At 40.2% G+C, this 17,580-nt stretch overlaps 1 protein-coding gene across 1 annotated transcript; it reads left to right on the top strand.

Annotated features, from left to right (window-relative positions):
* Positions 1-674: 674 nt before the first annotated feature.
* LOC132869024 (5-hydroxytryptamine receptor 3A-like) lies at positions 675-15,706 on the top strand. The gene is made up of 9 exons (XM_060902383.1): positions 675-729; positions 905-1,047; positions 2,738-2,782; positions 2,878-2,981; positions 5,677-5,846; positions 6,557-6,678; positions 11,013-11,217; positions 11,494-11,649; positions 15,450-15,706. Exons 1-9 carry the CDS (start codon positions 675-677, stop codon positions 15,704-15,706), a joined length of 1,257 nt encoding a protein of 418 aa, XP_060758366.1.
* Positions 15,707-17,580: the final 1,874 nt, after the last annotated feature.

The raw sequence follows: 17,580 nt of genomic DNA on the forward strand, positions 1-17,580 counted from the left end.
CCGTAGTCAGCTGGGATGGGCTCCAGCTTGCCTGCGACCCTGTAGAACAGGATAAAGCGGCTAGAGATAATGAGATGAGATGAGATCTTTGTCCAGAACCACCGTGATATCTCATTTTGAACCTAATTTTCATTGACTGACTCACCATCTGATTTTTATACTAAACAAACAATGGGCTGTGTTCTATTGTACTCTTTAATGAACTAAAACCCAAAGACTATTTTGCTTTCTATTGAATTCCAGCCAGGCAGGGAATCAAGGCAGTAGAGTTGAACAGAGGTAATTAATGAAGTGCTATTATATGACGTGCTCAAACATCAAATGAATGCTTGTATGGATTAAACGACAATAGCTGATAAAGCCCGAATACACAACTTGGTTCATCTTTATGGTACAGATGCTTTGAATGTGAGCTGTGTATTTTGTTCAATGTGCATCACGTAAGCAGTTAATAGAAGTGAACAGTGGTGCCTATTAAGAGCCATCAGACATTCCCCTCTTCATAGCGTTGAGAAAAGCTGGAACCAAGCAGGAGTGTTAAGGTACATTTTGACTCTTTTTTTTAACTATGCTGATACTATTCAAATAGAAACAGAAACTAATTGATGAAGACAGAAATCATCATCGTCCAGAGAACATGATTTGTTTGTGTTATGTTTGTAGAACAGTGCAACATGATGTCAACCACGAGGATCCTGAAACTTTTCAGCATCATTTATTATATAATGGGTAAGACATTTATATTAGCATGTAGATATCAGTCGAAGAGTGGTCGAGGAGTGTTGGGAATATGAAATAGTATGAATGTTTCTGTGTTGACCTTTAAGTGACAAATTAAAATGGATAGATTTTGTACCGTGTCCATGCATTGCCTCTGTTTTTCTCTTAGTGTGCTCCAACTCAGTGCTTGGATCTTTGGCAAATTGTGTCACGCGTCGATGCCTGGCTAGGAAACTGGTTGCAATGGAGCTTTTCAGTCCTCCAATGCCTTCGGGATGTACCGTTACAGTGATTCTCAAATCCATTCAATATGAGACCCTGTCTGTGGTTAAGTATCCACCTACTGTGATTATTTTCAGCTTTTTATTAGTACAGTTGTGGCCAAAAGTTTTGAGACTGACACAAATTTTGGTTTTCACAAAGTTTGCTGAATCGGTGTTTTTAGATCTTTTTGTCAGATGTTTCTATGGTATACTGAAGTACAATTACAAGCATTTCATAAGTTTAAAAGGCTTTTATTGACAAATACATCAAGTTTATGTAAAGAGTCAGTATTTACAGTGTTGACCCTTCTTTTCAAGACTCCTGCAATTCGCCCTGGCATGCTGGATATCAGCTTCTGAGCCAAATCCTGACTGATGGCAACCCATTCTTGCATAATCAGTGCTTGGAGTTTATCACAATTTCTGGGTTTTTGTTTGCCCATCTGCTTTTTGAGGATTGACCACGAGTTCTCGATGGGATCAAGATCTGGGGAGTTTCCTGGCCATGGACCCAAAATTTCACTGTTTTGTTCCCGAGCCACTTAGTTATCACTTTTGCCTTGTGACATGGTGCTCCATCATGCTGGAAAAAGCATTGTTCATTACCAAATTGCTCCTGGATCGTTGGGAGAAGTTGCTCTTGGAGGATGTTTTGATACCATTCTTTGTTCATGGCAGTGTTCTTCGGCAAAATTATGAGTGAGCCCACACCCTTGGATGGGAAGCAACCCCACACATGAGTAGTCTCAGGATACTTTACTACTGGCATGACACAGGAGTCATGGTAGCGCTCACCTTTTCTTCTCCAGACAATCATTTTTCCAGATGTCCCAAACAGTCTGAAGGGGGCTTCATCAGAGAAAATAACTTTTTGTGGGACTTTTTGCAGACTGCAGAGGACTTGGGTAAAGTTATTTTCTCTGATGAAGCCCCCTTCAGACTGTTTGGGACATCTGGAAAAATGATTGTCCGGAGAAGAAAAGGTAAGCGCTACCATGAGTCCTGTGTCATGCCAATAGTAAAGCATCCTGAGCCTATTCATGCGTGGGGTTGCTTCCCATCCAAGGGTGTGGGCTCGCTCATAATTTTGCCAAAGAACACTGCCATGAATAAAGAATGGTATCAAAACATCCTCCAAGAGCAACTTCTCCCAACGATCCAGGAGCAATTTGGTAATGAACAATGCTTTTTCCAGCATGATGGAGCACCATGTCACAAGGCAAAAGTGATAAGTGGCTCGGGAACAAAACAGTGAAATTTTGGGTCCATGGCCAGGAAACTCCCCAGATCTTGATCCCATCGATTACCCGTGGTCAATCCTCAAAAAGTGGATGGACAAACAAAAACCCAGAAATTGTAATAAACTCCAAGCACTGATTATGCAAGAACGGGCTGCCATCAGTCAGGATTTAGCCCAGAAGCTGATATCCAGCATGCCAGGGCGAATTGCAGGAGTCTTGAAAAAGAAGGGTCAACACTGTAAATATTGACTCTTTGCATAAACTTGATGTATTTGTCAATAAAAGCCTTTTAAAATTATGAAATGCTTATAATTGTACTTCAGTATACCATAGAAACACCTGACAAAAAGATCTAAAAACACTGAATCAGCAAACTTTGTGAAAACCAAAATTTGTGTCAGTCTCAAAACGTTTGGCTACGACTGTATTATTGGTGATTAATTGAACATAAGAGACCAAACTGTACTAAAATGATCAAATTACAATAGCTTTTCTGCTCTTGTTTTGTCTCAGGATACTAAAGCCCTGCGTTTCTCAAGTCGCATTAGAATCGAAATGGTATGGATTCTCGTTAATCTCATCATGCAAATCTTAACACATGATGATAAATGGCTAATGATTTGATAGAATGTATTTTTTTCTGTTTTTAATAGGAATGGAATGACCCAGACCTTGCATGGAATGATACGTATGACTTTAAAGAAATTATGCTGCCAGTTGACAAAATCTGGACTCCTGATCTAAATGTAGCCAACGCGTGAGTTGACCTTCCCTCATTAGGATTTTTTTCCCATGCCTTTTTGTCTTTGGTAAAGAGTGTAATATAGGTATGAATTTTTGTATAGGCTTAATATAAATAATTTGCATTAAAAAGAAATAATTGTGCACTGATTAATAAAAAAAATAAACAAAATCTATTAATATTAAATTGAATATTAAATATTATTGCAGTAATGCATTAATAAAGGCCAAGCAAATGATTACTCATGTAAAAAAAAATTCAAACTAACTGCAGTACTGTGCAAAAGTTTTAGGCACATGTAAAGAAACGCTGTAGACCAAAAATGGCTTAAAATAATGACATGAAATGTTTCAACATTAAAAAAATACTATAAACAGCAGCAAGCCAAAATAAATCAATATCACAAAGTCAGTATTTGGTGTGAGACGACCCTTTGCTTTATTAATAATAATAATAATAATAATAATAATAATAGCAGTCTCATGTAGAATGAGTGCAGTTTTATAAGGAAATGAGCTGTAGGTTTTACTGAGTGTCTTACAGAACCAGTCACAGTTCTTCTGGACACTTTGACTGTCACACTCGCTTCTTAGTTTTGCGCCAAAACCTGTAGCCTTCATTGTGTTTTCATTTTTAATCTGAAAAGTGCTCTCTTATGGAATATGCTGCTCAGATACAAACATTTTTTTCTCTGTAACATTTAATTTTGTGCTGGAAAAAATATGAACGTTTGTAACTCTAAAATGTTTTTGTACTGATTTGATAAATGTAGAAATCATAAAATAGAAATCTATAACAACGTTTGTATGAAAAAATAATATATATATAGGGTGCCTAAGACTTTTGCACAGTACTATAAGTTCTATAACAAGGTCTGGAGCTCTTCCAGGAACAGGTGTATTTATATTGAGATCATATGACGATAATTACACACAAGTGGACTTGATTTCACAAATTATTCAATGAACGGTGACTTTTTATGGCAACTGGTTGCACCACTGAACACCAATTGGGGTGAATATGTCTGCAATTACTAAAAGTGAAAAAAAATATTGTGCCTAAGACTTTTGCACAGCACTGTAGTTCACAGGTAAGGTGGATGTAAAAATTGTTTAAGCAAAATATATATAAACAGGAGATTATGTGCTATGAGGTACTCTGTATTTGTTTAGTTGCTTATGATATATATATTTTTATACCCCCGCTCCAGGAGGGGTGTGTGTGTGTGTGTGTGTGTGTGTGTGTGTGTGTGTAGTATACTGGTTTACCTCTGTCCGCCCCGTATCCCTGTCCATCCGAAACACCCTTTTTCTCAGCAACCACAAATCATAGCCACTTGGTACTTGGTACCAAACTTCAGCTTGGGGTTCTATACCGTGTATACCCTTTTCAGGTCTGTCACACATCAACTTCCTGTTTACCGACGGAATGTATTTGCGAAACATATAGAGTGGATTTACAAAATTTTCATAACACTTTTCTCAGCAACTACAAATCACAACTGCTTGATATTTGGTACGGAGCTTCAGCTTGGGGTTCTATACCATGTATACCATTTTCAGGTCTGTCGCACATCGACTTCCTGTTTACCGACTGAATGCATTTACGAAACATATAGGGTGGATTTTGACGCTATTTCAAGAAGCAAAATGCTATTTGAAAATGACAGTTTAGCAGGATGCTGTGTGAAATCTCTGGGGAGAGACACTGCTCTTTACTTACTTGTTTCAGGGTTAATTATTTGTTGATGTCAACATTCATAATAAGTGTCCTATTCCTTCGATTGCTTGCATTCTGATATAAGCGAGAACGGGGGGATACGGAAGTGAGCAGTAGCTCACAGTTGATCTTATTGTATCTTTGAAATCATTTTATTATTTTGTTATGTACAATGTACAGTACCAGTCAAAAGTTTGGACACCCATACTCATAGGCTTTTCTGTATTTTGACTATGTTCTACAATGTAGAACATAGTCAAATAGTCAACATTCGTTCACCCTTTTTTATTAGTTCACGAGGAACCCTGAAGAAACTTTTTAGTTTCACGGTTTGAGCGAATCGAACAACCTAAAACAATGCAAGCGTAAGGTATTTTTCATGCAAGCAATGCACCTTCTCCACACATATGCTTTATCAACTGAGCTTTGGTAGACCACCAGCTAAATTTTTGAATAACTAATGATGTGACATCACGTGAAACCCAGCAGTACTGAAGACATCACAACTATGAAATAACATGTGGAACATATGGAATTATGTGGTAAACGAAAAAAGTGTTAAAAAAACAACAAAAAAGTTCCATATTTTAGATTCTTCAAAGTAACCAGTGTTTACCTTGATGACGCTTTGCACACTATTGGCATTATCTTAACCAGCTTCATGAGACAGTCACCTGGAATGCTTTTCAATTAACAAGTGCTTCGTCAAAAGTTAATTAGTGCAATTTCTTGCCACCTTAATGTGTTTGAGATCAAACAGTAAATAATAAAAATACAGTAAATAGCCCTATTCCACAACTGTAGTAATCCATATTATGTCAAGAACCGCTCAACTAAGCGAAGAGAAATGACATCCATCATTACTTTAAGACATGAAGTCTTTTAATTAATAAAAATAAAGAACAAATATTGAATTAGAAGGCATGTCCTAACTTTTGACTGGTACTGTATGTTTAGCATGTATTTTTAATATCTCTTCCTGTGCCTGTAGAGTCCAAACGGATGTGAAGCCTGTCACTACTGACATATTAGTGAGACGTGATGGCACTGCCCAACATTCTATCCAATTGTATACAACCGTGGTGTGTGGAATCAACCTTTTTTACTACCCTTTTGTACTAGATGCGTGCCCAGTAGCCCTTAATGGATGGACAGGAAACAGTATGTTAAAGATTTGATTTATTTATGATAAAATATTATTTAATTTAATTAGTGTGATCTCAGATGTGAAATTTAAGTGGTATGTACAAGCAGTATATTTAACAGTTATTCCACGAAATCAAGTCGTACATGAGCTGATAGCCGACGAGGCATGTAGTGCCAAGTTGGCTATAAGCCATGTACGACGAGATTGAGTGGAATAACTCTTTTATTCTATCCACATTCACTGGATTTTGAGAAAGAGAGCATTTTTATTTTTTGCAAATTCGATAAATAAAAACTTTATACAAAATGTCCGACAAAATAGTTTCCGCTTAGAATGCAAACAAACCAGCAAAATGACAGTCGCAATTTGTGAAAAATCCTATAATAATAATTCTTGAGAAATTAGAAAAAGATATGTTCTTCCCATCTAATACTTTCATTTCATATTTTGTTGCTTTTTTGTATTTTTTGAGGGTTTTGTTTTCGAGTAGAGTTTTTATTTCGTCCTCGGTTGGTTCAGCAACACGCTCCGCCATTTTGTTTTTCTCTACTCACGGTATATGAGCTGATAGCCTAATAGTAGAGTAGCTAATCAGAGTGTGCGATTGTTCATATCCAGTGAATGTGGATAGAATAATAATATTTACACTCCTTTGTTGTGATGTTTTATTATTTTTATTCAATTGATGTGTAATTAAATTTATTTCACATTTGTGTTGGATTAGATTGTGGGCTAAATTTAATCTTTGGGAACGTATCTTCAGTGGGCCAAGATCGAGGTGAATGGCGAACTATAGCAGTGGAGCTAATTCAGGATGAAGAAAACTTGGACCGCAACTATCTCTTTGTAATTAAATAGTTTTATTGTAAATATTATGAAAATTAATTTATGAATTTATTTTTGTAATCTTCATGTATGCTTTGTGCATATGGCAGCATGGCCAGAAACTGCTTTTTTTGTCTATATTTTTGAAAAGAAGTGACTCATTTGTAACATTGTAAATGCTTATACTAAAAGTATACGTGTCTTGCAAAAGTATTCATCCCCCTTGGTGTTTGTCCTGTTTTGTCACATTACAAGCTGGAATTAAAATTCCATTCACGAACTACAAACCCAAACCCCCTCACTCTGTCAACAACCTTCGCCTTGCAAATGACTTTAAGAACTTCTACTGCCGTTTTGAAAAACAATGGGACAGTCCTAATATCTCCCCCCACAATCACCACCTCCACCCCAATACCCCCCCCCCCCCCCTTCAGGAGCCTGCTCCTCCTCATCTCTGTCCTCATCAAAGGCCCCCTCCACCTCGTCCCCCACTGCACCTCTCACCATTCAGGAGAGGGATGTCAATAGACTGTTCAAGAGACAGAACTTCTGTAAATCAGCTGGATCTGACTTTTTCTCCATCCGCCCTGAGAAACTGTGCTGACCAGTTGTCTCCAATGTTCACAGACATTTTCAACACCTCACTGGAGACATGCCATGTGCCAGCCTGTTTCAAGTCCTCCAGAATCATACCCATCCCCAAAAAAGCAAGAACCACAGGACTAAATGACTACAGACCCATTGCCCTCACCTCCATGATGATGAAGTCCTTTGAGCGCCTTGTTCTCTCACACCTCAAAGCCATCACAGACCCCCTTCTGGACCCCTTGCAGTTCGCCTACAGAGCCAACAGGTCTGTGGTCGCCGCCGTCAACACAGCCCTCCACGTTATCCTCCAGCACCTGGATTCCCCAGGAACCTATTCCAGGATCCTGTGTGTGGACTTCAGCTCTGCATTCAATACCATCATTCCAGCTCTACTACAGGACAAAATGTCCCAGCTAAATTTGTCTGACCCCACCTGTAGGTGGATCACTGACTTCTTGACTGACAGGAAGCAGCAAGTGAGGTTGGGGAAGCATGTATCCAACACTCAGGCAATCAGCACCAGATCCCCCCCAAGGCTGCGTTCTTTCTCCTCTGCTCTTCTCCCTGTATACAAATAGCTGCACCTCCACCCACCAGCCTGTCAAGCTCCTGAAGTTCGCGGATGACACCACCCTCATTGGACTCATCTCTGGTGAGGACGAGTCCACCTACAGGTGGGAGATCAACCATCTGGTGACCTGGTGCAGCCAAAACAACCTGGAGCTAAATGCTGCAAAAACAGTGGAAATGATTGTGGACTTGAGGAAGAACCCAGGCCCTCATCTCCCCATCACCCTGCGTGGCTTACCAGTGGACACTGTAGAGTCCTTCCACTTCCTGGGCACCATAATCACCCAGGACCTGAAGTGGGAACTGAACATCAGCTCCTTCATCTCAAAAGCACAGCAGAGGATGTACTTCCTGCAGCAGTTAAAGAAGTTCACCCTGCCAAAGACAATGATGGTGCACTTCTACACAGCCATCACTGAGTCCATCCTCATCTCCTCCATCACCATCTGGTATGCTGCCGCCACTGCCAGGGACAAGGGTTGACTGCAGGGTATCATTCGCTCTGCAGAAAAGGTGATCGGCTGCAGCCTGCCTTCACTTGAGGACCTGTTTGCCTCCAGGATACTGAGGCGGGCAGGAAAGATTGTGACTGACCCCTCCCACCCCAGACATAAACTCTTTGAGACACTCCCCTTTGGCAGGAGGCTGCGGTCCATCAAGACCAAAACCTCACGCCATAGAAACAGTTTCTTTCCTACCGCTGCTGGCCTCATAAACATGACCAGTGATCCCCACTTACTCTGCCCCCCCCTCCGCCAGTATCATACCTCAGACTCCTTACCCACTCTGCCCCCCCACCTCAATAAACAAGACCAGTGACCCCATTTACTCGGCCCCCCCAGTTGTTTACCTGATTTGCACATTTGTTTACTTATCTTATTGTTTACCTTATTTGCACATTTGTTTACCTGCACAGTTGTTTATTTACTTTATCTTATTTTTATCTTGTTTATTTAGTTCTTATTTCTTAACATCTTAGAATAGACTGTCTTTATTTAGTATTTATTTATTGAGCAACTTAACGCCAAGCCAAATTCCTTGTGGCTGCAACAATTACTTGGCAATAAAGCTTTTTCTGTTCAAATGGATTTTTGGAGGGTTAGCACCATTTGATTTACACAACATGCCTACAACATTAAAAGTGAACATTGTTGTTTTATTGTGACACAAACAATAATTAAGATGAAACAACAGAAATCTGGAGTGTGCATAGATATTCAACCCCCCCCCCCCCCCAAAAAAAAAAAAAAAAAGGAAAAAAAACCCTCAATACTTTGGAGAGCCACCTTTTGCTGCAATTACAGCTGCAAGTCTCTTGGGGTATGTCTCTATGAGCTTAGCACATCTAGCCACTGGGATTTTTGCCCATTCCTCAAGGCAAAATTGCTCCAACTCCTTCAAGTTAGATGGGTTGCATTGGTGTACAGCAATCTTCAAGTTATGCCACAGATTCTCAACTGGATTGAGGTCTGGGCTTTGATTAGACCATTCCAAGACATTTAAATGTTTTCCTTTTAACCACTCCAGTGTAGCTTTAGCAGCATGTTTAGGGTCATTGTCCTGCTGGAACATAAACCTTCATCCCAGTCTCAAACCTCTAGCTGACTCAAACAGGTTTTCCTCCAGAATTGCCCTGTATTTAATGCCATCCAGCTTTCCTTCAGTCCTGACCAGCTTTCCTGTCCCTGCAGATGAAAAACATCCCCACAGCATAATCCTGCCACCACCATGCTTCACTGTAGGAATGGTGTTCTCAGGGTGTTGGGTTTGCGCCACACATGGCATTTCCCATGATGACCAAAATGATCAAGTTTAGTTTCATTTGATCAGAGAATCTTCTTCCATGTGTTTGGGGAGTCTGCCTCATGCTGTTGGGCAAACTTCAAATGTGTTTTCTTAAGCAATTACTTTTTTCTGGCCACTCTTCCATAAAGTCCCGCCCTGTGGAGCGTACGGTTTAAAGTGGTCCTATGGACAGATACTCCCATCTCCGCTGTGGATCTTTGCAGCTCCTTCAGTGTTATTTTTGGTGTCTTTGTTGCATCCCTGATTAATGCCTTCCTTGCCTGGTCTCTGAGTTTTGGTGGGTGGCCTTCTCTTGTCAGGTTTGTAGTAGTGCCATATTCTTTCCATTTTGCTATAATGGATTTAATGGTGCTCCCTGGGATATTCAAAGTTTGGGATATTTTTTATAACCCAACCCTGATCTATACTTCTCCACAACTTTGTCTCTGACCTGTTTAGAGTGCTCCTTGGTTTTCATGTTGCTTGCTTAGTAGTGTTGCAGAGTCAGGGTCCTTCCAGAACAGGTTGATTTATACAGACATCATGTGACAGATCATGTGACACTTTGATTGCACACAGGTGGATCTTAATCAACTAATTATGTGACACATGAAGTGAATTGGTTGGAACAGCTCTTATTTAGGGGTTCCATAGGAAAGGGATGAATACTTATGCACACTCCAGATTTCTGTTTTTTCATCTTAATTATTGTGTCATAATAAAACAACAATTTGCTCCTTTATAGTTGTAGGCATGTTGTGTAAATCAACTGGTGCTAACCCTCCGACAATCAATTTTAATTCCAGCTTGTAATTGTGGGTGGCACGGTGGTGCCGGTGGTTAGCACAGTCGCCTCACAGCAAGAAGGTTCTGGGTTCGAGCCCAGCGGCCGGCAAGGGCCTTTCTGTGTGGAGTTTGCATGTTCTGCCTGTGTCTGCGTGGGTTTCCTCCGGGTGCTCTGGTTTCCCCCACAGTTCAAAGACATGCGGTTAGGTTAATATGGGACGGCCTTGGGCTGAGGTGGCCTTGAGCAAGGCACCTAACTCCCAACTGCTCCCTGGGTGCTGTTAGCATGGCTGCCCACTGTTCAGGGTATGTGTGTGTGCTCATTGCTCACGTGTGTGCATGTGTGTGTTCACTGTTTCAGATGGGTTAAATGCAGAGAGGAATTTCACAAGTGTGTGATGAATAAAGTTGTGCTTTCTTTTCTTTGCTTTCTTAATGCAACAAAACAGGACAAACACCAAGGGGGATGAATACTTTTGCAAGACACTGTATAACGAAATGGGTTGCACACCCTTATTTCTAACTCATAGTAGTCAGGTATATAGATGCTCTTCTGTCCTGACTTTTCAAAAGCTTCCCAATGACTCCAAATTCTCTAATACAGCTTCTTTGCTCTAATGTCTCAGGTCACTATGTCCACCAACCCATTCGACACAACAGTGACACTCATTCTCCCCAGTGTGCTTATCATGTTAGCTGATCTGGTGAGCTTTGCACTCCCACTGGATAAACGCAGCTCCTTTAAAATCACTCTGGTGCTCAGCTTTACCATGTCCCTGCTCATCCTCACTGAACACGTGTCTGACAGTGGCCTCTGCAGTCCGCTGATCCGTGAGTAGAAACAAAACAGGAATGAGGACAGAAAAGAGACCCAAACAGTGTTATCATCATCCTGGCTGTCAATCATGCTTCATATAAATGGCATTGATTTTTAGATTAGTAATTGTTTTTATATATATATATATATATATATATATATATATATATATATATATATATATATATATATATATATATAAAACTCTATATTAGAAATGGAAGAAATATAAGAAATATATCAAATTATCAGAAATGTTTCAAGTTAAATACCTGATTTGTATTCACCAGGTTATCACTTTTGTTTCTGCTTGATCATTTTGGTTATGAGCTTGCTGATATCGATGGTGTTGTCGCGAGTTGCAGACAAGGGCGTCATCTTGTCCTGTACGCACCCAGAATCATATAAATCAAGAAACACCGTTGGCAAAGATGAGATAAAAAAGGGTAGGCTATGAATGCAGAGCAAATATTTACAAACTGAAAACCATGTAAAACATGTACCACCTCTTGTAGTGGACTTTTCACATGTAGCACATGTTTATATTCCCATGTGATTTTTTTCTATACATAATTCATTCATTTGCACATGTAGGGCATGTGGTTTCATTTTTCAGATCTGATTTTCTTGACTTGAGTTCACTTTTGCAATTACTACAACAACAACAACAAGTGTTGCCAGGCAAAACAGACCTCACCCGGCAGCACTTATTTTATACTTATATATTGATAATGGGCGGCACGGTGGTGTAGTGGTTAGCGCTGTCGCCTCACAGCAAGAAGGTCCAGGTTCGAGCCCCGTGGCCGGCGAGGGCCTTTCTGTGTGGAGTTTGCATGTTCTCCCCGTGTCCGTGTGGGTTTCCTCCGGGTGCTCCGGTTTCCCCCACAGTCCAAAGACATGCAGGTTAGGTTAACTGGTGACTCTAAATTGACTGTAGGTGTGAATGTGAGTGTGAATGGTTGTCTGTGTCTGTGTGTCAGCCCTGTGATGACCTGGCGACTTGTCCAGGGTGTACCCCGCCTTTCGCCCGTAGTCAGCTGGGATAGGCTCCAGCTTGCCTGCGACCCTGTAGAACAGGATAAAGCGGCTAGAGATAATGAGATGAGATGAGATGAGATATTGATAATGGTAATATTTCTCAATCATCAGCTGTCAGGTTATAGTCCTATGAAAATCCATGACCTTGATTTGATATTTCAAAGTCATTCAAGGTCAAAGATCATGGCGCCAAATGAAAGCCCATATGGCATGTCCTGTAAGTTGATAACGGTAAACATCTGTCCACCATCTACTGTTTTCAAGTTACAGCCCTCTGAAAATCCGTGACCTTGAGTTTGACCTTTCAGGGTCAGTCAAGGTCAAAGATCATGGTGCCAAATGAAAGGCCATATGGGAGTTCCTATATGCTCATGATAGTAAACATTTGTCTACCGGCAACCGTTTTTGAGTTAGAATGGAAAATGTTATTTTGACCGAAAGGTTGACCTTTCCAGTGACCTTGACCCAATTACCCCCAAAATTTAATACAGACCATTGCCCACCTACCCTGAAAATTTGAAATTTCAGGCCATGTTAAAAAGTTTTCAGGCCATGTTAAAAAGTTTTCCCACATGATCACATATTACTCATTTAATCACAAACTTATGATTACATGTACAGTGGTGCTTGAAAGTTTGTGAACTCTTTAGAAGTTTCTATATTTCTGCATAAATATGACCTAAAACATCATCAGATTTTCACACAAGTCCTAAAAGTAGATAAAGAGAACCCAGTTAAACAAATCAGACAAAAATATTATACTTGATCATTTATTTATTGCGGAAAATGATCTAATATTACATATCTGTGAGTGGCAAAAGTATGTGAACCTCTAGGATTAGCAGTTAATTTGAAGGTGAAATTAGAGTCAGGTGTTTTCAATCAGTGGGATGACAATCAGGTGTGAGTGGGCACCCTGTTTTATTTAAAGAACAGGGATCTATCAAAGTCTGATCTTCACAACACACGTTGTTGATGCTCATCAGGCTGGAAAAGGTTACAAAACCATTTCTAAAGAGTTTGGACTCCACCAATCCACAGTCAGATAGACCGTGTACAAAGGGATGAAATTCAAGACCATTGTTACCCTCCCCAGGAGTGGTTGACCAACAAAGATCACTCCAAGAGCAAGTACCGTATTAGTCGGCGAGGTCACAAAGGACCCCAGGGTAACTTCTAAGCAACTGAAGGCCTCTCGCTGAGAGCAGCAATGTTCTTTTTGGAGAGCAGTGGCTTTCGCCTTGCAACCCTGTCATGCACACCATTGTTGTTCAGTGTTCTCCTGAGGGTGGACTCATGAACATTAACCAATGTGAGAGACTCCAATGTTAATGTTCATGAGTCCACCCTCAGGAGAACACTGAACAACAATGGTGTGCATGGCAGGGTTGCAAGGAGAAAGCCACTGCTCTCCAAAAAGAACATTGCTGCTCATCTGCAGTTTGCTAAAGATCACATGGACAAGCCAGAAGGCTATTGGAAAAATGTTTTGTGGACGGATGAGACCAAAATAGAACTTTTTGGTTAAATGAGAAGCGTTATGTTTGGAGAAAGGAAAACACTGCATTCCAGCATAAGAACCTTATCCCATCTGTGAAACGTGATGGTGGTAGTATCATGGTTTGGGCCTGTTTTGCTGCATCTGGGCCAGGACAGCTTGCTATCTTTGATGGAACAGTGAATTCTGAATTATACCAGTGAATTTTAAAGGAAAATGTCAGGACATCTGTCCATGACCTCAATCTCAAGAGAAGGTGGGTCATGCAGCAAGACAACGATCCTAAGCACATAAGTTGTTCTACCAAAGAATGGTTAAAGAAGAATAAAGTTAATGTTTTGGAATGGCCAAGTCAAAGTCCTGACCTTAATCCAATCGAAATGTTGTGGAAGGACCTAAAGCAAGCAGTTCATGTGAGGAAACCCACCAACATCCCAGAGTTGAAGCTGTTCTGTACAGAGGAACGGGCTAAAATTCCTCCAAGCCGGTGTGCAGGACTGATCAACAGTTACTGGAAATGTTTAATTGCAGTTATTGCTGCACAAGGGGGTCACACCAGATACTGAAAGCAAAGCTTCACATACTTTTGCCACTCACAGATATGTAATATTGAATCATTTTCTTCAATAAATAAATGACCAAGTATAATATTTTTGTCTCACTTGTTTAACTGGGTTCTCTTTATCTACTTTTAGGACTTGTGTGAAAATCTGATGATGTTTTAGGTCATATTTATGCAGAAATATAGAAAATTCTCAAGGGTTCACAAACTTTCAGCCACCACTGTATGCGATCCCCCCCAATGGATCTAAATCCAAACCTGGTCCATTGATTTACCTATACAATGTATTGATTTCACTTAAAATTGTAATTTCATAATGACCTTGATAGATATTCTATACTACGTTTTTACATGCTGTTCAAGGGGACACACTCCTCGGTTGTAGACCGAGATTATTTGAGTTGGAGAGAGGAAACCTATTCATCTCAATGTGTCAGTGAATATGAACAGCTGAAATGTAGTAAAACTACCCATACTAAAGGTTTGTCAAAATTATGTTAACACTTAAATGGTAGAAACCATTTATTCACAAAACATACATCATATGTAAAAACTGATTTACAGGACGGTCTCAACCTGTTTGGCATCATGTTCAAGACACAAAAACCAGCGAGCAACAGTACCATTTAAAGCCCGGATGCACATTTTGTGGGGAATAGATGATACCACAGTCCTTATTCTGTCCTTGAGGTCATTAATATCATGAACTTTCCCGCTATACATGCGCTCCTTCACCATACCCCATAACCAGAAATCACAGGGCGTCAAATCAGGGGAGTGTGGAGGCTATGACAATGGTCCACCATGACCTATCCATCGACCTGGAAATGTGTGGTCGAGATAAGCATGAACAGTACGGCCGAAATGCGGCGGTGCGACATCCTGTTGGAAATACCCCGCCAATCAGACCTGTAGTGGGAATTCATCAATGGCATACTGCTGCACCATCTGTAAGTAGATGTCTGACATCACTGTTGGGGTGTCAAAAAAGTAGGGCCCGATTACGCCAGCAGCAGTCACGGTGCACCACACATTCAGGAGAAAAATAATCCATTTGTGTTCACATAATTTTGAATAGCCCTGTATGTGCATATAGAAATCTCATTTTAAGGTGCTTCAGGAACTCTGTTTTCACTTTCTTTGGACAGGTATAAACCTGAATGGTGCGTCTACAATCTCAGTTGATGTGACTGCCAAGGACACTTCAATACAGAAAATTGTGGCTTTCGTGGAGAATATAGAGAAGACAGATAAAGAAAAAACGAAGAGGACTGAGTATGCAAATCGGTTTGACAGAGCCTGCTTCTGGTGCTACCTTTGCTTTGATATTATTTATGTCATTTGTATAATTGGTATCACTAGAACAAATTTTTGTCAAATTAACAATCTGGATTTCTGGATTTAATGTAACTACTGATGAGTTCATGAAGAATATTAGACATTATTCAATCCACATTCATTGGATATGAGCAGTCACACACTCTGATTGGCTACTCTACGACTAGGCTATCAGCTCATATCAGCTCATGAGTAGAGAAAAACAAAATGGCGGTGCGTGTTGCTGAACCAACCAAGGACGCAATAAAGACTCTACTCAAAAACAATACAGAAAAATACAGAAAAAAAATACAGAAAAAAAGCAACAAAATATAAAATGAAAGTATTTGATGGTAAGAACATGTCTTTTTTTCCCACGAATTATTATTACAGCATTTTTCATAATTTGCAACTGACATTTCGCTGGTTTGTTTACATTCTAAATGGTTTTGTCAGACGTTTTGTATAAAGATTTTATTTATCAAATTTGCAGAAAATTAAAAATAAAAATGCTCAGTTTATCAAAATCCAGTGAATGTGGATAGAATAAAACAGTTATTCCACTCAATCTTGTCGTACATGGCTTATAGCCAACTCAGCACTATGTGCCTCGTCGGCTATCAGCTCGTGTACGACTCAATTTCGTGGAATAACTGTTAATTATTGAGCAAGGCTTTTTTTTGGTGGGGGGTGAATTATGAATTTCAATCTTGATCATCTCTAATGGATTTAGATGCATGCTGAAAGCAACTTTAACAGGAGGCTGTAAAAGAATTTTCGGTTTCACTGGATTCCCAGCGTCTGAATATGGATTATCAACAAGCTGCAGTCTTTGTAGAACAGATCAAACCAACTTGTGATTTCTTCAGGTCCAGCCACTAGCCTTTATATAGATATTACCATAGGCATATATTTCATTGATAAATGTGTAATTTGTAACCATACTGTTTCTTGTAACGTCTAGCTTTCGATTAGCTTGAGGTCCTTCCTGTTGGAACCGATTACCTGATCATATTAGAAATTCCACCAATATAAAATCAGTTAAGAAATTAACCATTATCTTCTTGCTGGATCAATTAAGCTATACAACATCATAACTCCTCTCTCCATCATATTCTATGTGTCGGTACATTGTCATCTTTCTAATTACACTTGTCATGGTTTAGTTTTTTTATGTTTTTATTTAGCTTTTATACATATTTGTCTGGGACGGCACGGTGGTGTAGTGGTGAGTGCTGTCGCCTCACAGCAAGAAGGTCCGGGTTCGAGCCCCGTAGCCAGCGAGGGCCTTTCTGTGCGGAGTTTGCATGTTCTGTCCATGTGGGTTTCCTCTGAGTGCTCCGGTTTCCCCCACAGTCCAAAGACATGCAGGTTAGGTTAACTGGTGACTCTAAATTGACCGTAGGTGTGAATGGTTGTCTGTGTCTATGTGTCAGCCCTGTGATGACCTGGCGACTTGTCCAGGGTGTACCCTGCCCTTTGCCCGTAGTCAGCTGGGATAGGCTCCAGCTTGCCTGCGACCCTGTAGAACAGCATAAAGCGGCTACAGATAATGAGATGAGTTGAGACATATTTGTCTGTATTTCCTTACTTTTAAGTTTTTATCTTGAATGTCTCACCATAGGAGGGCCACTCGACAAGTCCTTATGGGTTTTATCGGCTCCTCCTGCACATTTCTTTGTTAGTTATTGTTTTCTGTTTTCAATCTCAAAATAATAATTCTGCATGTACTACTTATTTTGTATTACGAAATTGTTAATGTGCAAATAAACAAATAGATAGATAGATGATAGATAGATAGCTTTTTGCATATTATTAAAGGAGGGTGGCATGGCAGTGTAGTGGTTAGCACTGTCGCCTCACAGCAAGAAGGTTCTGGATTCGAGCCCAGTGGCTGACGGGGGCCTTTCCGTGTGAAGTTTGCATGTTCTCCCCGTGTCTGTGTGGGTTTCCTCTGGGTGC

The sequence above is a fragment of the Neoarius graeffei genome, chromosome 20, assembly GCF_027579695.1.
Source record: "Neoarius graeffei isolate fNeoGra1 chromosome 20, fNeoGra1.pri, whole genome shotgun sequence".
Lineage (NCBI taxonomy): Eukaryota > Metazoa > Chordata > Actinopteri > Siluriformes > Ariidae > Neoarius > Neoarius graeffei.